This window comes from Dama dama, chromosome 5 (assembly GCF_033118175.1).
Source record: "Dama dama isolate Ldn47 chromosome 5, ASM3311817v1, whole genome shotgun sequence".
Taxonomy (NCBI): domain Eukaryota; kingdom Metazoa; phylum Chordata; class Mammalia; order Artiodactyla; family Cervidae; genus Dama; species Dama dama.
In genome coordinates, this window is record NC_083685.1 from 23,956,116 (window position 1) to 23,978,395 (window position 22,280).

Here is a 22,280-nt window from a genome sequence, read left to right on the forward strand (position 1 = left end):
TTATAGAGGAAATCACCCACTCTTTCATTCAGTACCAAAAAATGTCATTTTCTTACATCTAAATCACTCATATATTTGAAGGGTATTCTCATGTTTGGAATGAGGTACAGACCTAATGTTATTTTTCTGCCAAATGGCTGGCCAATTGTCCGAGCACCATTTATTAAAAAGTCTGTCTTTACCTCATGATTTCTGGTTCTACCTTTATCACATACTAAATTCTAGATGTACACGAGCTTATTTATGAACTACTCTATTCTATTGGTCTGTTTTTCTCTTCAGGTACCAGTGTCATTAAACATATTTGAAACTCATGCAAGTTATTCACAAATATTTCCCACTTTACCCTCATAAATTACTTGCTAGCTTTCTGTCAGATCAATCTCCATGTATTCGCCACAGTTCAACAATTCTTAATGTACAAAAATCTCCTTTTTTTAAAAATGTGGAACTGTGAATTTTATTTTATCATATTTATTTTATTTTATTTGGCTTCACCATGCAGCATGTGGGATCTTGGTTCCCTGACAGGGGATCAAACTCATGCCCCCTTCAGTGGAAGCATGGAGCCTTAACCACTGGACCACCAGGGAGGTCCCCCAAATCTCTCTTTCATAGATTTCAACCAATTCAAAATTTTGGAGCATGTGATCATTTACTGGATGATCCTCAAAGGAACCTGAAAATTCTAGACAAGTGGGCTGCAAAATGTTTGGACTTCCCCTGTGGCTCAGTGATAAAGAATTCACCTACACTGCAGGAGACAATGCAAGAGAGGTGGGTTGGATCCCTGGGTCAGGAAGATCCCCCAGAGGAGGACCTGGAAAGCCACTCCAGCATTCTTGCTTGGTGGGCTACATTCCGTATGGTTGAAAAGAATCCAGCATGCCTGAATCAACTGAACAAGCGGGTTAACCCTTCATTTCTAAATTGCTTGTTAATTTCCTCGTGTTGCCAAATGACCTCTCAGGAGCCCAGAAATCACCCCATCTTTGTCTTCTTTTCTTTCCTTCCCCTCTGCAGTGATTGAGGGCCGTGGGCTCACAGAGAACATCCAGAGATTTTCCTCGCTGCCCCCTTATCTGCCTGTGACTTACCAGGTCCTCAGAGCAGAGACCTCTTTCTTCCTGAAGGAAACCAACCAGGACTTAACACGCAACTCCAGCCTGCAGTCCCGGGTCGAGTCCTTCTTCCTCTACAAAGCCAAACGGCCGCCGATCTTAAATGCCAGCTATGGGCCTTTCTCGGTGGAAAAGATCGTGCCCCTGGAATTGATGTCGACTTCCAACTTTTTAGGTCCCACCGACAAGGTGGGTTTCAACTGGAAGCTGAAGGCGCACATCCTGCGGGACAAGATCTACCTGAGCCGGCCCCGCGTGCAGGTGCTGTTCCACGTGGTGGGCAGGGACTGGGACGACCCCGGCCCCGCGCAGAGCCTGCCCTGCCTGCGGGTGTTCGCCTTCCGGGAGACCCGGGAGGTGCGGGGCAGCTGCCGGCTGCGGGGGGCCCTGGGGCTGTGCGTGGCGCAGCTGGAGCTCCCGGCCAGCTGGTTCGGCACCCCCACCATGATGGCCGGGAGGAAGAAGGCGCCAGAGCCCCCCGAGGGCAGCCCCGTGGAGCTCTACTATGCCGTGCAGCCCGGGGACGAGCGCGGAGACTGCCCCGGGGGCGACGTCCGCAAGGGCAATGCCATCCGCCCCGGGAAGGATGGACTGCAGGAGAGCACGTCGCACTTGCAGAGGATCGGCGCCGTGGGTCTCTACCGCGCTCAGGACAGCGCCCAGCTCAGCGAGCTGCGTCTAGATGGCAACGTGGCCATCTGGCTACCCTCCAGGCCCGTCAAGCAGGGAGATGTGGTCACTGCCTATGTCACTGTGGCCAGCAATTCCACCGTGGACTTCTTCATCTTGAGGTAGGTCTGCACTTGAGGTAGGCTTAGGTGCCCCGGGAGGACACTGGATGGCAAGTTGGGGTGTATATACCAGAAGATTCCATTTTCACCACCTTCAGGGACCCTCCTGCTTCACACTGGAAGCTAGTTTCTGCACCTGACCACATGCTTTCAGCAGCTGCACTGTGTATATTAGGAGGTGGGAGAAAATGGGCCGAAAGTGCACCCCAAAGAAACAAGACTAAATTAATCACTCTCTTTTGACCTTGAATTACCACTGAACTCGAAGAGGGATTTAAATTTGGCAGGGGGCGGGGGGGCGGGCATAAACAGACTTATGAAGTATTAAAATGTTCCATGGCCAAAAGGGTGATCAAAATATGGTTGCTTTATATTTATGGGCTTCCCTAATAGCTCAGTTGGTAAAGAATCCACCTGCAATGCAGGAGACCCTGGTTCCATTCCCGGGTTGGGAAGATCCGCTGGACAAGGGATAGGCTACCCACTCCAGTATTCTTGGGCTTCCCTTGTAGCTAGCTCAGTTGATAAAGAATTCATCTGCCATGTGGGAGACCTGGGTTTGATACTTGGGTTGGGAAGATCCTCTGGAGGAGGGCATGGTAACCCACTCCAGTATTCTTGCCTGGAGAATCCCCCTGGACAGAAGAGCCTACTGGGCTACAGTCCATGGGGTCACAAATAATTGGACACAGTGAGCGACTGAGCACAAACACACACACACACACACACACACACACACCCCTTAGGTTTCAATTCTGTAACCTTGAAACATTTACAGCTTAGGTTTTGGTTTGATTGGCCCAGACGTAAAGAATCTGAGCTCAATGCGGGACACTTGGGTTCAATCTCTGGGTTGGGAAGATCCCCTGGAGAAGGGAACAGCTACCCACTCCAGTATTCTGGCCTGGAGAATTCCATGCACTCTATAGTTCATGGGGTCGCAAAGAGTTGGACACGACTGAGTGACTTTCACTTTCACTTTATATTTATACATTTTTAAAATTAATTTTTATTGGGGTAGAGTTGCTTTCCAATGTTGTGTTAGTTTCTGCCACACAGCACAGTGAATCACCTGTAGGTATACATGTGTGCATGCTAAGTCACTTCAGTTGTATCTGACTCTGTGCAGCCCTATGGACCATAGACCACCAGGCTCCTCTATCCATGGGATTCTCCAGCAGGAATACTAGAATGGATTGCTATGTCCTCCTCCATGGCATCTTCCTGATCCAGGGATCAAACCCACATCTTTTTTGTCTCCTGCATTGGTAGGTGGGTTCTTTACCATTGGCGCCACCTCAGAAGCCCATATGTGTACATATGTCCCCTCTTTTTTGGATTTCCTTCCCATTTAGGTCACCACAATGTGACTTTTTTTTAAGCTTTAAATTTTTTTATAGACATGCAGATACTTGGTTACATGACAAAGTATATGTTCAGTGGGCTCAAGGAAATATATAGACATATCTCACCATCTGCCATCTCACTTTGAGTGTAAGCGTGAAAAAAAAAAAAAAGCCAAGAATAATATCTTTTTTTTTTATTTGGTAGGGTTAAATCTTGCCAGTTAGGAACTGAGGAAACCCCAGTTTGTGACAAACGCTATTTAACTTATTTGTTTTTTGGCCATTCTTCATGACTTACAGGATCTCAGTTCCCTGAATGGGGATTGAACCCAGGCCACTGCAGTGAAAGCCCATAATCCTAACCACTAGGCAACAAGGGACATCCCTCAACAGAAAATTCTTTATCAGAGGTATTTCATCTCATAATAAAAGAAAAAAAGAAAACCAAATTAAAGCAACTACAGAATAACCCACCTCCCATGACCTCTGCTGGTTCAACAGATCACACAGAAGATGTAATGGGCCTGCTCTGTAACTCTGGATAATAATTCTGAGGTTTAGATCAGGGCAACCTGTTATGTGAGGATAATTAATACTGGGGGGAAAGCCACTTAATGCAAATCCTCTTAGAACTTCAGAATAATGAAAAAATATTTACTTGAGATTTGTTTAAAAGATAAAGATGACCAAAATCAGGCTTTTTAAATGATTATCATTAAGAATGACTTAGGTTATAATTGCAGCAATGCTTTTGTACTTTTTAGAATAATAAATTAATCACACGTGGCTTGAGTTGCTTGGGAAAATATTCACAAAATAGACTGATGACATCTTCTGGCATATTTCACTTTGGTTTAAATTTGATTGTCTGAAGATAAGAATGGTTCTTTTTAAAGGGTTTGTTTGTTTGTTTTTACCAAAGGCATTCAGAGGTTTTGATAAGTTTCACAAGGCATTTCTTAGTCCTTTGGATTTGGATAGTTTTCTTCTGAAGTGTCTATCTAATGATCATCCTTATAATTTTTTTATTTCAATTTTTAAATGGACTAGTTTTACCAGATCCTTCTTTGCCAGCGGTTTGGGATATGAACAAGTGTTTTACAGAATCACTTTCCGTGATGTTATGTAATCCTGCATCTTGTATAAAGTACAAAATGTACCTTCTGGGGAATTCTCAATCTCATTTGTACTGAGGGGTGGTCAACCTGGTGCCTGCTGTCTCTGGGGTAAGAAAAAATAAACTAGATGTCTTAATGAAAGTGCCAGCCTTATAACTGCAGGAGAGGAGGTATTTCAATAAAAGGATCCAGGTTCGCTTCCTCCTGCCTTGGGTGGAGAAAGATACTGATCTGGAAGGTCTGAGTTTCATTTCCACTTAGTCTCTTAGCACCTTGGTTTCATGTCATTCTATTATAAAATGAATATATCTAGCCTGGGCATTGGAAAGGAGGTACAGAAGACAGGGAATCAATAGTACTGCTAACAAGTTTTAAAAATTCCAGAGTCATAAGAACCCGGGTCTCCTGCATTTAAGGCAGATTCTTTACCAACTGAGCTATCAGGGAAGCCCCCTTCCCATTTGTACTTATCCCTAACTTCCCTCTTTCAAGAAGCAAGCTCTGGGGGTGAGTGTGTGTGAACAACTGGGTCCCCACAACTAAGATGCAGAGCTTTCCATTGCAGGCGGGGCAGTCAGACCTGGTTCACTAGAGAGGAGGAGTTGTTGTTTTTGTTTTCCTTCACAAAGATGAGGGTGATGTTGGAGAAATCAGGCCCTGCAACCAACTGGTCTCGATTCTGGTCCACTTCCCTGGCCTGCCATCTCATCTCCGTGTGCCTTGGTGTCTTCATTCAGATGTGATGCTGGTACCTCCTGCCATAGGGATGGGAGGATTCAGTGGCTCATACTTATTTCTAAGGTGCTTATAACAGTACCTGACATGTAAAAGTGCTTCTACAAGTGTTGGCTATTACTATCAGGGTTGCTTTTAAACATCTATGAAAACTTCAATAAGCATTGAATTCTATTTTGGCAGTAAAAGGACATCGTGCTTTGCATAAAACAACAGCTACCAAGTCTGTTCTGAAAGCTGTATTGATTCTCATTTTACTAGGATTTTTTTAAAGAGCAAAAAAAAAAAAAATATGGTTTTATAATAACAAGAGCTTTGGGGGCACAGAGGATGAGAATGACAGGGTTCTGGGTGGAATATTGGTTGATGCCAGGAAGGGTAGCAACCCCATTTCTGCCTTCCTGGTCTTTCCAACCATGGATTTGAGTCCTGGGGGGAGAGAGGTGGGAGAAAAACAGTCAAGGATGACTCCAAGACATTGGAAGTGAAAAATGCAGCTGCCATGATTAGAATGGGACGGCTGCAAGGAAAGCTAGCATTCCTTTTCTAGATAACATACTTCACTGTATTTTAATTTCTGTGTGCTCTGTTGCTTCAGTCATGTCTGACTCTTTGCGACTCCATGGACCCTCCAAGCAGGTCAGTTCAATGGGTTTAGGCCCTTTGTCTCTTGGCATATGGCTTATACATGCTTAGTTGCTCAGTCACTCAGCCGTGTCCAACTCTTTGCAGCTACATGGACTGTAGCCCTCCAGGCTCCTCTGTCCGTGGGATTCTCCAGGCAAGAATACTGGAGTGGGTTGCCATTTCCTTCTCTAGGGGATCTTCCTGACCTAAGGTTCAAAACTGTCTCCTGCATCTCTTGCATTGCCAGTAGATTCTTTACCTTTGGGTAAAGAATTTTACTTTGAGCCATTGGGGAAGCCCATATTTTAATTTTAATTTAAGGAATTCTTCTAGGGAAAGAAGTATTCAAAAACACAAAAAGATGTATGTGGCAAAGTAATTAAGTTTGTGTGAGGCTCACTGAAATTTACGAAATACCATTTTCTTCCTCTCAAAAGTAGCAGCGCATGGAAATGCACATTTATTTATCCAGCTGCCGTCACCAGTAGTCACTGGTTCAATCACAGGAAAAATTCATCTGGCCCATCACTGGAACCCAGCTGAGAAATTCACAGGAAACTTACAAAGGGACTGGGATTTGAAAGGCCCCTCTTGACCATGAAATCCAAAAACATTCTCCATCATCTCCTTGGAAGATGGCTTTGCTGACAAGTCTATGATGCTTGGACTTAGCCCGGACTTCTTGGAAATTTTTATAGGATCAATAACAGACATGGAAACTTGGCCTGAGCCTCCTTTACAGGACGGTTTTCACAAATAATACTCTCTTCCACAGGCTTGAGGAAGCAGCCTGCATTTCGTTAGCTACTTCATGCATCTAATTCAAAGGAAACCCCTGCTTTATGATCAGACAGGTTCCTGAGACTCAAAAGTCAAGGTGTGGAGGTTGAAACTCTGTTTCCTGTGGATATAACATTATTTTAGAAAGCTATTTTGAAAAATAAAAATTAAAATAATGACCAACGTAAAGGAAGAATACCTACATGTATATGTTTTACAAATACTTGTAAGCAGGTCGGTTCCATGGGTTTAGGCCCCTTGTCTCTTGGCATATGGCTTGTACATGCTCCGTCACTCAGTCGTGTCCGACTTTTCAGCTTCATGAACTGTAGCCCTCCAGGCTCCTTTGTCCATGGAATTTTCCAGGCAGGAATACTGGAATGGTTTGCCACCTCCTTCTCCAAGGGATCTTCCCAACCTAGAGATAGAACCCATGTCTCTTGCATCTCCAGCGTTGGCAGGTGCATTCTTTACCATGTGCCACCTAGGAAGCCCAAAGATGACCATAGCCATCGACAGTGAAGGAGTCAGGGAAAGGAGGTCTGCATGCAGCAGGCAACTGAATTAGAAGAGCAGAAATGAAAACTAGCAATGATTCTGACCTAGGACTTGTCTAGCTTGAATGTTTTGCCACTGGACACAAACTTTTCACTAGGAGATACAATTATGAATGCGACAAACTCAAATGAGTTCTTAGTTGAGGGTGGTTCTGTTCTCAAACATGGGGCTGAACCAGTTACTGGGAGAGGAGGGATGAAGGCTTGGAATCTGAGCATCTCAATAAGTTACCTAGCAGATCTGGTCACTTTGGACTTCGCTGGGGAACGCATGATAGCTCACTATAACAACACAATGCACATTGATACCTGTTTGTTCCCCAGGATTAACACCACAGTAAGTTTTTACCGCCTTAGCTTACAGAGACACTGTTTAGTCCAAGTTACAATTAGATTTCACAAAAGAGAATTTGACTACATAGATATTTGTAAAATACATGGGGTTAAGAAAAAAATACAGGAGGCTGGAAGTCAGGAAAGCTATAATACTACATGCCACTCCTCTCTGCTGCTGTTCAGCTGTGTGAACCTGAAAATGTCCTTTAATATATCTGGGCCTGTTTGTTCATTTAAAAATATGGTAACGAACCCTTGTTACTATATGACCTGCCTGTGTGCATGTTTAGTCGCTCAGTCGTGTCTGACTCTTTGAGACCCTTTATACTGTAGCCCCGGCCAGGCTCCTCTGTCCCTGAGATTCTCCAGACAAGAATACTGGAGTGGGTTGCCATGCCTTCCTCTAGGGGATCTTCCCAACCCAGGAATCGAACCTGTGTCTCCTGTGTCTCCTGTATTGCAGGTGGATTCTTTACTCACTGAGCCATCCGGGAAGACGGCTATATGGCTTAACACAGAGTAAAGGACCAGTAAACATTTACTGAGTTAGTGCAAAAGCAAATACCTAATGTCAAATTTGTATCATGAATGATCCTTTTCATGGATGTTTTCCTTCATGACTTACTAACTGAAGTTTCTTGAAATAATATCAAGATTCCTCACAGCAAACATAAGCATTATTTTCACTTATGAGTGTTTTCAAAACATATTGACAGTTAGGGTCATCATCCCTGAAAATTCCCATTGCTATCTCCCTGTGCCTGAATGCTAATGACAGCCCCGATGCTGAGGACCACACTCTTCACTCAAAGCTCAGTCTTAGGACTGAGGTTATGAAATTACTCCCTGTGTTCGAACCATTGTTCACATTATCTCAGGTTGCAGGTGTTAGAGCAAGTAGATCGCTCTTGACCTCACAGGTCTTTGAAGGGAAGACTAGGGGAGGACATGGCACCTCTGGTCTTTTCAGAAAGCAGCTGAAATGGATCCCTAAAGAAGCGAAGGCAGTCCTCTCCCATTTAAAATAAGCTTGCTTAATTGAAATCCGTAATTCACAGAAATGCAGGGGAGATGTTCTCCTCCAAGTGTAACTAATTCAGAACCCTGCAACTCTGTAATTGGAATTAGGGATGCTAAGAGAGTCATAAAGAGTCTTTCCTCATTACAAGATTACATTATGCTGCTGCCATGAGTTTACACAGAGCATATCTCGTGTCTCATAATGAAAAGAAGATGAGTAGCATACGGACTGGTTTAGTCTACGCCAGGATTTCCCAACCTCTGCAAGATAGGCATTTGGGGCTAGATCATTCTTTGACATGGGTGCCATAGGATGCTTGACAGCATCCCTAGCTTCCATCCACTAGCATGGTACCTTCTGTCCAGCTGTGACAACCACATTGTCTCCAGACTCTGCCAAGTATCCCCTGAGAACAGAATCACCTTGATTGACAGCTCTTCCTCTACATCTTTGATGTTCAGAGGATATGAATGGTCTGTGTATAGATTTGGGTGGGAAAAGAAACAGTTTATCCCTGGCAGGCTACAGTCCATGGGGTCGCAAAGAGTCAGATCCGACTTAAGCGACTTCGCGTGCACACACATCTCATTCCTAGGCGTTCCTTTGGCCAAAAGCTGCCAAGGCTGTCTCCTTGATTTCTCTTTTGACATGTCCCTTCATTCTGTTCCTTCCCCACCAAGAGTTAAGTATCTGATCAATATAATCAGTTATAAATCAAAACATCCAAACTGTTGGTATCAGCCAAAAAGTTCATCCAAACAACCTCAGTATTTCAGAGGTGACCAGGAAAGAGAGAAAACTAGATACTTGGCATCACCCGTCTTGGATTCCTTGTGTTTCTGGATTTCTGTAGATCTCAGGTAGTTATCTCAAGTTCTATCAGCTGGTGATCCGTCCACCAAGCTTCCTCTCAAAGGTAGCTGCCTCTTCAGCTCAAGTCACTACCCTCAAAAGCAAAAAGAAAAGAAGGTATCTCTATCTCCTTTTCTCAAGAAGAACTAAGAAGTATAGAGCTGTTTATGTGCCTGCGTTGCCCCTTTCTGTATAAGATTTGTCTGCCAGCTCTGATCATGGACACTGCAGGGTCTAAATCCTAGAAGGTGATTTTTTCCTGTTTAAGTAAAACAAGTTGAAGTAAAGAGGTAGCCCTCCCAGAAGAAAAAAAAAAAGGAAAAGAAGAGAGACAAGTCTATACCAAGCATCCAGTCTTTAATAGCCCTCACTTTGTAGAGGAAGGGTGGCAAAATAAGGGAGCAGTAAGGGGCCCTCATTGGATGTTGAATGTGAGACCTATTGATTCATGGCTTCCATCCTAGTGTGACTGGTAGGGATATGGACAGTCATTCATGTTAATTACGAATGTCTTCCCAACCAAATTAACACAACATCATGTGCATTTAAGAGCTGCTATAGGTTCCTGGCATCTTTCCAATAAAGAAACAAAAAGGATGAAGCATGAAGGCAGAGAAGAAGCTTTTAAGGAGACGTCCTATAGGAAGAAGCTTGCTGTATGCAAGAATGTTAAGGAAGTAGTATTTTTTTCAGCAGGATGAGATCTGTAGATGAGTTCATTTCTAGAATCTCAGTGTATGACAAGGGAATGCAGTTAGACTGCAGAAACTAGCTCTCATCAATTCTAGAAGGATTTTGTGAGGCTCATCTTTTTTTTTTAATTTAAAAAAATTTATATATTTCTGGTTGTGTTGGATCTTCATTGCTGTGTGGACTTTTCTCTAGTAATGAGGGCTACACTCTAGTTGTGGTGCATGGGCTTTTCTTGCCCACTGTGGTGGCTTCTCTTGTCACTAAGTTTGGCCTCTACGGTGGGTGGGCTTCAGTAGTTGCAGCTCCTGGGCTCCAGAGCACAGTCTCGATAGTTATGGCACACGGGTTTACTTGCTTTGCGGCATGTGGAATCCTCCTAGATCAGGGATCAAGCCTGTGTCTCCTGCATTGGCAGGCGGATTCTTTACCACTGAGCTACCAGGAAAGCCCTCAGTTCATCTTGTAGAGACAAACCTTGTTTCTCAGCAGCCCAGAACAGAGGGCAGAGTCTCAGGATACCCTTGGTGCATGGATGGTGGGATTCAGGGGACATCTCTCTCCTAATAGACTGAAGCCCATCAGGGAGCATCACAACTGAGTCTATTTACAGTTCCTCAGGCACAAAATATGCCCCAAATACATGCTTACAGCAGCATTATTCACAATAGCCAAAACATGGAGACAAACCAAATATCCATCAACAGACGAATGAGTAAGTGAATACTAATATATTCCTGTGATGTAATAGAATACGGCCATAGAAAGAAATGAAGTATTGATAAAGACTACCATTGTGGATGAACTTTGAAAATATGAGGCTGAGTAGAAGAAGTCAGACACAAAGGACCACATATGGCACAGTTCTATGTATAGGAACTATCTAGAATACGCAAGGCCATAGAGACAGAGAGTAGACTGGTGGTTGCCAGAATCTAGTGAAACAGATGATGAGTGGTGAATGATTGCTATAGGGTGTGAGGTTTCTTTTTGGAGGGGTGAAAATATTCTGGAATTAGATTGTGGAGATGTCTGCATAACTTTGTGAATATACTAAATACCACTGAATTCTATTCTTAAAAAATAAGCCTTTATATATAGGTCTATGTATATATTGGGCTGACTAAAAGTTCATTTGGAGTTTTCTGTAAGATTTATGGAAAAACTGTAACAAAATTTTTGGTCAACCCCAATGTATATTTCCCATGAGATAATGTGTGTGGCAGAAAAGATGGTTGGTTTTGACCTCTCTTTATTGCCTCTAAACTTAACCACACATTAAACATGGAACTAATTTAAAAAAAAAAATAAAAAACCTCCAGTTCAATTGAGGTTTTTTTTTCCATCAAGTGATCAAACATTCACTGTCTTTCCCACACTTAGCAGTATTCTTAGGATCTTGCCAGGTTGAATCTTTCCCACCAGTACTAAAGCCTTTGTTCTAATTCATACCATGTCATGATTAGAAGCCTCCTCAGTGTTTCTTTTGAATAGAAATGACCAAAACAGAGATGGACTGGCTTACATCAGAGGTCTATTATCGGCTAGCCAGGGGATATAGATTAGGGTAAGTATATAGGGGAATGGAGTGCTAAGAGGGCATTAGCAGCCCCCATAATGTCAATTAGTCACCCCCGAGACCTCCCCAGATCAACACATAATCTAATGAAAGCATTTTATTTTGCCCACACAGTCCTCCACCTCCATGTGGTAGTCAGTCTGACGTGTGCACCCTCTACTGTGGAAATGATAGGGGTGGTAGGGAAGCAGCAAGCAGTGGGGGAATTGATTCATGTGCATTTCCTTTTTTCATTTTATTCATTTATATATTTATGGCTGTGCTGGGTCTTTGTTGCTATGCACGGGCTTTCTCTAGTTGCATCAGGCGGGGCTCCTGTCTAGCTGCGGTGCCTGGGCTTCTCATTGCAGTGGCTTCTCTTTCTGAAGAGCAGTGGCTCTAAAGTGTTCAGGCTTCAGTAGCTGTGGCCCATGAGGTCAGTAGTTGCGGCTCCTGGGCTCTTGAGTACAGGCTCAACAGTTGTGGGCTCACGGTCTTAGTTGCTCCGAAGTGTGTTGGATCATCCCAGATTGAGGATCGAACCTGTGTCTCCGGCATTGGCAAGCAGATTCTTTACCACTGAGCCACCAGGAAAGCCGTCTGGTTTTTTTTTTTTTTTTCTCATGTGCATTTTTAAAGGGAGCAGCCTCTTCTCACCTCCAATAATGGTTGCCACGTTTCCCAGTCTTGAAGAGAAGCTGGAAACGCAGACTTTAATACAATCTTTCAAACAGAATGACTTTTCAGCCATCGCCACGCAGGCCTGGGGACCTGCTTGTGTCTGCAGGCTGCCAGGTCGCGTCTCCTGATCCATAAGTCAGGGCTTAAAGCAGAATGGATTCGTGTCCTGGGGCTGCTGTAACAAATTGCGCCAAACTGGATGGTTTAAAACAACAGAAATTTTTTCTCTGACAGTTCTAGAAGCGAGAAGTCTGAAATCAAGGCACTGACAGGGCCGTGCTCCCTCAGACAGCCCCAGAGAAGGGGCTTCTTGACCTCTTTCAGCCGCTGGTGGTGGCTGTCAACCTTGGGGTTCCTTGACTTGTGGCCACATCCCTCCAGTCTCTGCCTGTCTTCCCATCGCGTCACCCTCTGTTTCTCCTCTGCATCTGTTGTCACATTGCCCTCTCCTGTCTCCTATAAAGAAATTGGACATGCAGATATCACTTATCACTTACATGTGGAATCTAAAACAAAAAAATAAATAATACAAATGAACTTGTTTACAAAACAGAAACAGACTCGGTGACTTACAGAACAAGCTTTTGGTTACCCAAGGGGGAAGGGAGGAGGGATAAATTAGGGATTTGGGATGAACATATACACACATTGACAATAACGACCTGCTGTTGTATTTACAGCAACGACCTGCTATATAACACAGGGAACTCTGCTTAATACTCTGTAATAACCTACATGGGAAAGGGATCTGAAAAAGAATAGATATATCTATGCATATAACTGAATCACTTTGCTGAACACCCGAAACTAACACAACATGGTAGATCAACTATACCCTAATATAAAATAAAATTTTTTTTTAAATGAAAGAAACCATTCACTGGATTTAGTACCCACTCCAATCTAGAACAGTCTCATTTTGAGATCCTTAACTAGTCACATCTGCGAAGGCCCTCTTTACAAATAAGGTCACATTCTGAGGGTCTAAATGGACATGAACTGGAAGAGGAGGCATTCATTTTTCAACCCGCTCCAGGGTGATGATGGGTGATGAAGTATTTCAGGACCTTCTGTTATACCACCCTTGGTTCTTCTGAATTGCTTGGTGCCCCTTGGCCACTCCAATTAGAGAGTTCCCCGTGGTGGGGATGGTGATGCTATCTATGAATGGGAATGTGTGCCTTCCCCACATGGAGGATAAACCCTTCTCTACTAAGGGAGTCGGAGCTGCAGGTTCAAATCCATTCCCCTCATTTCTGAGCACAGTCTGTGTATGTGCTGCTGTAATTGAATTTTAGGGGAGTGTGTTTTCTTTCTCCTGATGCCTTTTATGTCTGAGAATACGAAAAACCCTCAAAGGCAATTTCCAGATGCCTGGCTTGCCCTGGATAATTGTCAGGCCTCCATTTCCAACGAAGCTTCCATCTGCAGGGTCAAGTAGAACCCTCGAGAATGACTGGACAGTCCCCAGACTCATCGGAGGAGACCGTCCAACACAATGGCGTTTGCCTTGACTGCCAGTTTGGAGCTAATTCAGAAAATTCTGGAAACTCATTTTCCCACACTTGTGTCAAAAATGCATTTCCCTGTTGAGGGTCTCCCAAGGAAAGGTTTGTTTTCATTTTCTCCAGCTTGTCATTTTAAATGTATTCTGCTGGAACAGAGAAAAGGAACAATTTTCTTTCTGCTTGGGAAGAAGTGAAGAAATAATGTTTCCTGCCTGGGGCCCCCTCCCCAGCTCCCCCCAACTCCACAACACATCTGGGTTGCCAGGCAGCCCTGCATCAGTGAAACATTTGAGAACGATTTGACTGTTGTGGGAAACATTTAAACATAAAATTGACTCCAGTTCTGTGAACAAAGAAAAAAGCAGAGTCCTCTGACCAAGTCCTGACTCCTTTGTTCCACATTCTTTCAACCACTTAAAAATCATCTTAGTTTTCAAGTTTCCCTAGATCACAGCTTTGTCTGTTGCAAATAATTTAGCACATACATAAGTGGCCCTGTGACATATGGTCCCTTTCTATCCAGGCACATTTTAGCGGAGAGAGGCCAGCTAATAGAGTGAGTAGTCATTGCAGTAAAAGATTTTTCCTTCCTTTTTTGAGTCCCTCTTTTTATTTATTCTATTTTTTTAATTTGATTTTTAATTGAAATATAGTTGATTTATAATGTTGCAGGACCTTCAGGTGTATAGCAAAGTGATTCAGTTTCATAGATATATATATATTAAAGTCCAGATTTGCAGCTGCTTTGGTGTCATATCACTGCTCCAGGGTTCTTAAATATCAGAAGTGTGAACTGTTTATTTCTTACAACCCCAAGAGTTAAAATCTAAATTAAAACCTCAGGGAGGGGGAAGAAATCTCACCTGATTCAAAAGCATTCCGATTGCATGATTTAAAACCTTTCGCTGAGTGAAATAAGTAAGACAGAGAAAGACAAATACCGTATGTATGATATCACTTGTAGGTGGGATCTAAAAAATACAACAAACTAGTGACTATAACAAAAAAGAAGCAGAGTCGTGGACACAGGGAAGAAATTAGTGATGACCAGTGGGCAGAGGGAAGGGGCAGGAATAATATAGGGGTGGGAGGGGAGGTGCAAACTATTGGGTATAAGGTAGGTTCAAGGATGCACTGTGTAATACAGGGAATAGAGCCAATATTTTGTAATAGCTGTAAATAGAAAATAATCCTTAAAACTTGTATTAAAATTAATTTAAAAATTGGAAAACCAAGAAAGAATTTTTTCCATGAAAACAATTAAAGCCTGTCTTGGAATCTTGTTACCCTTTCCTCTTCCATATCCTATGTTTCTAGTGATGTTGAGTATGTTTTCTTGTATTTCTTAGTCTCGTGTGTGTTGGCCTCCATCTACTTAGTCGGTTGGGCTCCATCTAGTTTCAGAAGTATGATGCACTGTTTTATTTAAAAAGAAAGGGTCCTGGAAATTAGGACATCAAGACAGAGAGAAGGATCTGATGTCAGAGGGGTAGAAGGGAAGGGAGGGAGAGAGGGGCTGTGGATCTCAGGACCAGTTACCAGCTATTTCCCCAGTTGAACTCAACAATCTCACTCCCCCTGTGACTGAGTCCCATTGCCCCTGCAACCCTATCCCCTCTTTCCTCCAGTGTGGATCCACATTCTCAAGTCTTGATCTTGCTACCTTACCTTAACTTACATCAACTGGGACTTCCTTACTCCATCATCTTACCTTGAGACTATCCAGCCACAAAGACCAGCACGATGACTGTCCCTCAAGTGGGACCACTTGTGAGGACAGTGCATAGAAGATGGAGAGCACATCTTACAGGTCCCTAAAATACCAGCATCCATTGGCATTTTGCAAGCACTTTAGACATGCCTTCCTGAGTCTTCTTTTGAGTTTTTCAGAAGCATCTTTTTAATATATATATATATATATATATATATATATATATATATATATAATTGCTACAACAAAATAAAGGAATGATAGCCTTTTCAGCAGCTCTCACTCAGGGTCATGTGGATGGAACCAGTTGTTCCTGAGTCAAAATCCTGGCTGCCTCTGGGACTGCTGGTTGGATGGCCCTGTTGGGATTCTAGGAGAGTATATGTGCATAGTGTTTGATGTGTCATTCATTCATAACTTGCTGTGCAGTCCTCTCAACAACCCATGGTGGGATTCAATCTCTTCACTCCATCAGCCAGATCCCTTTCTTACATGTTGCTATAATTCTCCTGCTGACTCCTTACATGGTGACCCCCAGGTCTTCCCAGTTCCTATCATGCTGAGAGTTTAGAAGTGATCTTCTCCTACATAGAAATAGCACCTCACACCCATTAGATTGGATGCTATAAAGTTCACAGAAAATAGCAAGTGTTGATGATAATGTGGAGAAATCGGGACCTTGTGTCCTATCGATGGGAATATAAAATGGTGCAGCTGCTGGGACAAACAAGATGGAGGTTCCTTAAAAAATTAAAAATAGAACTACCATATGATCCAGCAGTTCCTCTTCTGTGTATATACCCCAAATAATTGAAATTGGGGTCTTGAAGGGATATTTATATACCCATGTTCATTGCAGTGTTCCAATAGCCAAGAAGTGGAAGAAACCCAAGTGTCCATCAGTGGATGAATGGACAAACAAAATGTTCAATGGAATGCTATTTCGCTTTAAAAAGGAAGGGAATTCTGACACCAGCCACAGTTGAATTCTGTTGAATTCTGCAACATGAATGAATCTTTCTTTTTTTTTTTTTGGTTGTGCTGGGTCTTCATTGTGGTGAGCAGGGGCTATATTGCAGTCCTGCTCTTGTTTCAGAGCATTAGTTCTAGGCTTGCAGATTTCAGTAGTTGTGGTTTGAGGGCTCAGCTGCCTTGCAGCACATGGGATCTTAGTTCCTGGACCAGAGATCAAACCTGTGTCCCCTGCATTGCAAGGCAGATTCTTAATCACTGGACTACCAGGGATGTCCCCACTCCCATCTTTATGTAGCATCTACATCCTGTTGGAAGAAGGATGCCATTGTGTTCACTTAGGTAAACCAAGAATCAGGTTTAATCGCCCCTCCCAGGGCACATTTGGAAATTACCTGGAGACCTTGGTTGTCAAAACTGGGGAGGGGGTTTCTACTGGTATCTTACAGGTAGAGACCAGGGATGATGGTAGATCTCTTACAAGACATAGGACAACATCCCTCTTCCCTACCAAAGACTATTTGCAACTCAAAATGCTCATCAGTGATGCTGAGGTTAGAACACCCTGAGAAAAACAACTGGTTGATCATGGCATGCATCACTACAACCGTGGCTTATAACCAATTGCCTCTCAGGCTTCATAGCCAGCCATGGTTCTCAGTGAGTCAGGGATGTACCCACGGACATCTGGGGAAAGCCATCTGTCGGGAACATCATGGTCTTGCCTGGCAACGGAAGAAACCCTGCTTCTTTGAAACGCTCTTCCCAGATGTTGGCAGCAGATAATGCGACCATAAGCCATTGAAATCAAGGCCAGTTTTCATGTTTACCAAAGAAACATGAATCTAATATAGTTTGTCTGTATTTTGAGATAAGTATATCTTAATATCCCTGCTGAAACAAAGAAGAAAAGAAAAAAGAAAACAACAAGAAAAGGGCTTTGATAACATCAGAGAGGTCTGTTCAAAGATGGAGCCATCCTTGACATCACACTGGCAGAAAGGGTATCCACACTTCAATTACTACTCATTTCATTAGCGGTTAATGAGTCCTTCCCAGAACAGGCTCCGTGGGCACGGGACTGGCTCTCAAAATTGATAGATCAGTGTCAGCGTGTCTCAGAAGGAAGGGCTAAAGATGGAGTCCAGCTGACAAACCCAATTATGCCATCCTGAAATGCACAGGGGAGTGCAAAGACTGAAACATGGGCAGTGGGAAGGTGCCACCTCCGCTTAGCTGAGCTGTTGGTTACAGGATTGGGAGCAGCTTGAGCTCCCCAGAAACCACTGGAGCTACAGAATCTCTAATGAGGTCAAGAGACAATCTCCCCAATCTTAGATGGGTATCTAACTGTCCCTTTGCCCAATTTCTCTTACGATGTTTTTAAAATTAATTTTTATGAGTATAGTTGCATTACAGTATGTTATTTTCTGCTGTACAGAGTAGTGCATAAGCTATAGGCATACATATATCCCCTCTTTTTTTTAAATTTCCTTCCCATTCAGGTCACAGCAGAGCATGAAGGACAGTTCCCTTAGCTGTACCGTAGGTTTCCATTGGTTTTCTACTTTATACATAATATCAATAGTGTGTGTATGTCAGTATCAGTCTGGGAGATGGTATTTCCATACAAGGGATATTTCATCCCCATGTGCTTCTCATTTCATTCTTAGTCCATGGTTCTTTCCAAGATTCAAACCACAAAGAGAACGTGTTACATTGATTTCTAGGAATGATGGGCTGTCATAGCACAAATGGAAAACAAGAGAGTGAAATCCTTAAGTTTTGAAGTGGACCACAAAATCTGGAAAACTCTTATCAGGTTTGTTCTTATTCCAAAAAATTAGATACTGGTTTCCTAAACCGAGGGTGAAGCCATAAAAAAAAAAGCGACAGGTGGAATTAGGAGTTAAATATTGATTGGACCCTAAAAGGATCCTTGAGCTTTGAATAGTCCATCTGAGATATTTGGGAAACCAGAAAGCAGTGGATATCTATCTTCTCCTTCCTGATAAAAACACAGGAACAAGCAAGATCTCCAAGTTCTCTTGTGCCTAACGTAGTAGGCTGGTGAAAATGGTAAAAAAAAAAGCCTTCGCCCCATGCAGTTTCCCATATTTTCTGTGTAGTATAAGGATGATAGAAGCAGCTAAATGGATGCTGGCTTTGTTGTCAGAATAAACAAGGAGTATCATTGGACCACCTGTCAAGTTGCTCTGTTGATTGGAGAATATGCCTTTGACATGTATGTGCCTAGAGAGACACACAGTTTACAGATGCCAGTGTGGTCTGATGCCACAAGGACTGATGTCCCCACTGACCATTGACCCCCCCAAGAATGGAGATGGCCCTCAAGAATTGAAGGCCATCAGCTTGAAGTCTTCAGCAACAGGGAACAGTGCTCAACTAAGGGTAGTTCACACCAGTGATCCCCACCTTTGGTGGACATCAAAATGTATATAATTAATGTATATATAATATATATGGGGCTTCCCTGGTGGCTCAGATTGTAAAGAATCTGCCTGCAATGTGGGAGACCCAGGTTTGATCTCTGGGTTGGGAAGATTGTCCTGGAGAAGGAAATGGCAGCCCACTCTAGTATTCTTGCCTGGAGAATTCCATGGACAGAGGAATCCAGCAGCTACAGTTCACAAAGAGTTGGATGTACTAATTATTTTAAAATATGTATGTAATTCATATGAGGGATATTAATTTTTTCAGAAGGAGTATAAATATATATATATAGAGAGAAAGGGAAACAGAATCAGGGAGACAGACAGGGAGAGAAACAGAAGGAAAAAAGTTATACCTGGCAGATTTTCAAAGTTTGTCAATTCAGATGATGAGTAGATGAGATATTCTTTTCATTTTTCCATGGCTTTAAAATTCTGTGAGAAAAAAAACATCCAATGTCTGAATCCTACACTAATCTAGGTAAATCAGAATCTCTGGGAGTGTCCCTGGATGTCCATCAGTATTCTTTCCAGGTGATGCTGATAAACAGTAAAGATTGAGACCCACCACAGCAGGCTTGCCCTTCTCTCCAGCCTAATTTTTTTAACGCTGTTTCTCACACTCATTGCACTGAAGCCTCACTGCCTTCTTCTGCTTGCAACATCAAAACTCATTCACATCCCAGGGCCTTTGCCCCAGCTGTGCTTGCTCCCCGGAATGGTCTTTCTTCTGCCTTCATGGAGTTGGCTGCTTCTTGTTACCATAGGCTTGGCTTACCTTGGTTCTTATGCCTGTTCACCTTCCAGGCCAGATAAGAGTACCCTCCTTCAGGTTTTCTGATGCATTCCGTTTTTACCACCCTTTGTCCTTGATCATCTTGGTATTACCCTATCTGGATTTGCAACCTGAAAATACCCGTGTCTGTGCCATTGTATTACCTACAGCATCTCAAAGGTCTTCCTCTCAGATGAAAGATCCCTGGATGTGTGCTCAGTCACTCCAGTCATGTCTGACTCTTTGCGACCGTATGGACTGCAATCCATCAGGCTCCTCAGTCCATAGGGTTCTCCAGGCAAGAATACTAGTGGGTTGCCATGCCCTCTTCCAAGGAATCTTCCCAACCCAGGGATGGAACCTGTGTCTCCTGCCTCTTCTGCATTGCAGGTGGAGTCTTTACTGCTGAGCCACTGGGGACGCCCAGATCTAAGACATACTTAATCCATGAAGATACTAGTGGGCTGGTAAAAGCCTGGGTCAGGGTGGTCTTGTGACTTCCTGGAAGCTTTCATGGTTCCATAACGATGTCTTTAGTGTTTGCAAATGAGGGAGGGAGCCGACTGGTAATGAATTAAGTGAATTTTTAGATTCTCTTATCATTTGATTGTTAATGACAGTCATAGTTGCTCAAGAAGGGACTTGTATGGAGGAAGCAGAGCTTAACTGTAGATTCTGGCTTTCCAGTTGGACCACACTCCAGCAACTAGACTCTTTCAGGAAGAAATAATCTCAACTCTTCTTTGACCAAAGATAGTGGCAATAAATATCTTTCCTGTTTTTTCAGAGTAAAGGACATGGTCCCCCTTCTTGGCACATAAACTATTTGATTAGATTTCTTGTTCGCTTCCTCCATTGCACTTAAAAAGTGCAATTAACCCTGTGAGGCAAGGCCATTAAGAAGTAGTCTTAAGTTGAGACCCAAAGAATTCATTAAGAAATTATATTTTTCAATTTGATTGAGATGGGACAGACTAAAAGGAAGAAATTTAAACATTACACAGAGGCATGAAGGTCATTATATTAGGCTCTCTCACCCTTGAGGTTAATTGAAACCACTGAAAGCATTCCCCAAAAAAGAATGGAAAGTTACCCATGTCTGCAACAGACTCATACAAAATTCTGAAATAGAGGCACCTGGCATTGCCGCCGCTTGTCCTTAATTCTTGAACTGTCTCCAGAAACGCAGGCGGCATGACTGTTGCTATGGAAATCAATGTCTTTTTTTTTTTTTTTTTTTTTGCATAAGAAAAGTTAAAGAAAACGTTACTTAAAAAACACCTACAACTTTTTTCTTGGCCTCCAGATTGCCATAATTTGTGCCAGCTAATTTAAACAGTTCAGGGGTGAGCACATTCCTGTGGAACTGAACAAAGGAAATGGATTAGAAGAGAGAGGTGCAATTTACAAGGTTCAAGTGGCCTCCTTTTCCCCCTCCTTTCCTCTCCTAAGGTTGTGTTCTCCTTGCTCCTGCCTTTCTTTCTGCCATTTCCCCACATGTGTTCAGAGCTCTGGGCACACAGGAAGCAGAGTCACCTCTGGGTGATGTGACAGCCATTGATATTTAAGTGTGGATGCCTTGGTCCCAGGGTACTCCAAATCCACAGAGGGGCCAGGAGTTTGGTGGAGCTGGAGTCCTCTCGGAGAGCTGGCTTCTCTTCTCTGGGTCTTGGGTCTGTCCCTCCTCTAACTGGCGAACATCCCTGTGGCTGCCGCTGAGAAACACTTCCACGCTGGCGTACGGAGGGCTTGCTCTGAGTGCCTGGCAGCCACGAAATCTCTAGAGAGCGTGTTTGTCAGGGTTCTGGCACTCGCTGCAAAGTCTGTGTGGAATAAGAATGAACTCCCTATAATGGAGTAAGTGGCGATTAAAAACCACCCCCTGGGGATGTTACACTGGCTTCTAGAATGTTCTGTCTCCAAGCACAGCCAAGCCCCTGTGTGTAGAACATGAAAGAGGAGACCACAAAACACTAAAGAACCACAGTAATGGAGTCATAATGAGTGTGAGATTATTAATCTCTGTCATCTTCAAAGCTGTGACAACTTTATAATGCTGCATTTTCCTTCCCCTAATGCTATGAAAGGTAAAACGCAAAGAAAAACTGCATAGAAAGGTTGGTGAGATGACCCAATATATAACTTTGGTCAAAATTATTTGGCCTTTCAGATATGTTAAGCTAACTGTGCTTTCAGCAGTTGAATCCATGATTCTGCCCATTGGCTGGGTGAAATTGTCGCTCATTTTTTATTTTTTTTAAAGCAAAAGGGGTTTTTTTTTTTTTTAACTTTTAATTTTATATTGGAGGATACCCAATTAACAATGCTATGGTAGTTTCAGGTAGACAGCAAAGTGACTCAGCCATACATATGCAAGTATCCATTCTCCCCTATACTCCCCTCCCTTCTAGTCTTCCACATAGCATTGAGCAGAGTTCCTTGTGCTAAACAGTGAGCCCTTGTTGGTTATCCATTTTAAATATAGCAGTGGGTACATGCCCACCCCAAGCTCCCTCTCTCTTCCCTCCATTCTTAACCCCTGGCAACCATAAGTTTTATTTTTTGAAGATTTTTTGATGTGGACTGTTTTTAAAGTCTTTATTGAATTTGTTGCATTACTGTTTCTGTTTTATGCTTTGGGTTTTTTG

The 22,280-nt window shown here is 43.1% G+C and overlaps 1 protein-coding gene across 1 annotated transcript in view; it reads left to right on the forward strand.

The window, feature by feature from the left end:
* The window catches only part of TMEM132C (transmembrane protein 132C), a 563,174-nt gene that overhangs the window by 284,308 nt on the left and 256,586 nt on the right, over positions 1-22,280 (forward strand). Inside the window, exon 3 of the mRNA XM_061140702.1 lies at positions 1,024-1,912. Coding sequence (XP_060996685.1) covers positions 1,024-1,912 — 889 coding nt within the window. The remainder of the gene's footprint in view (positions 1-1,023; positions 1,913-22,280) is intronic.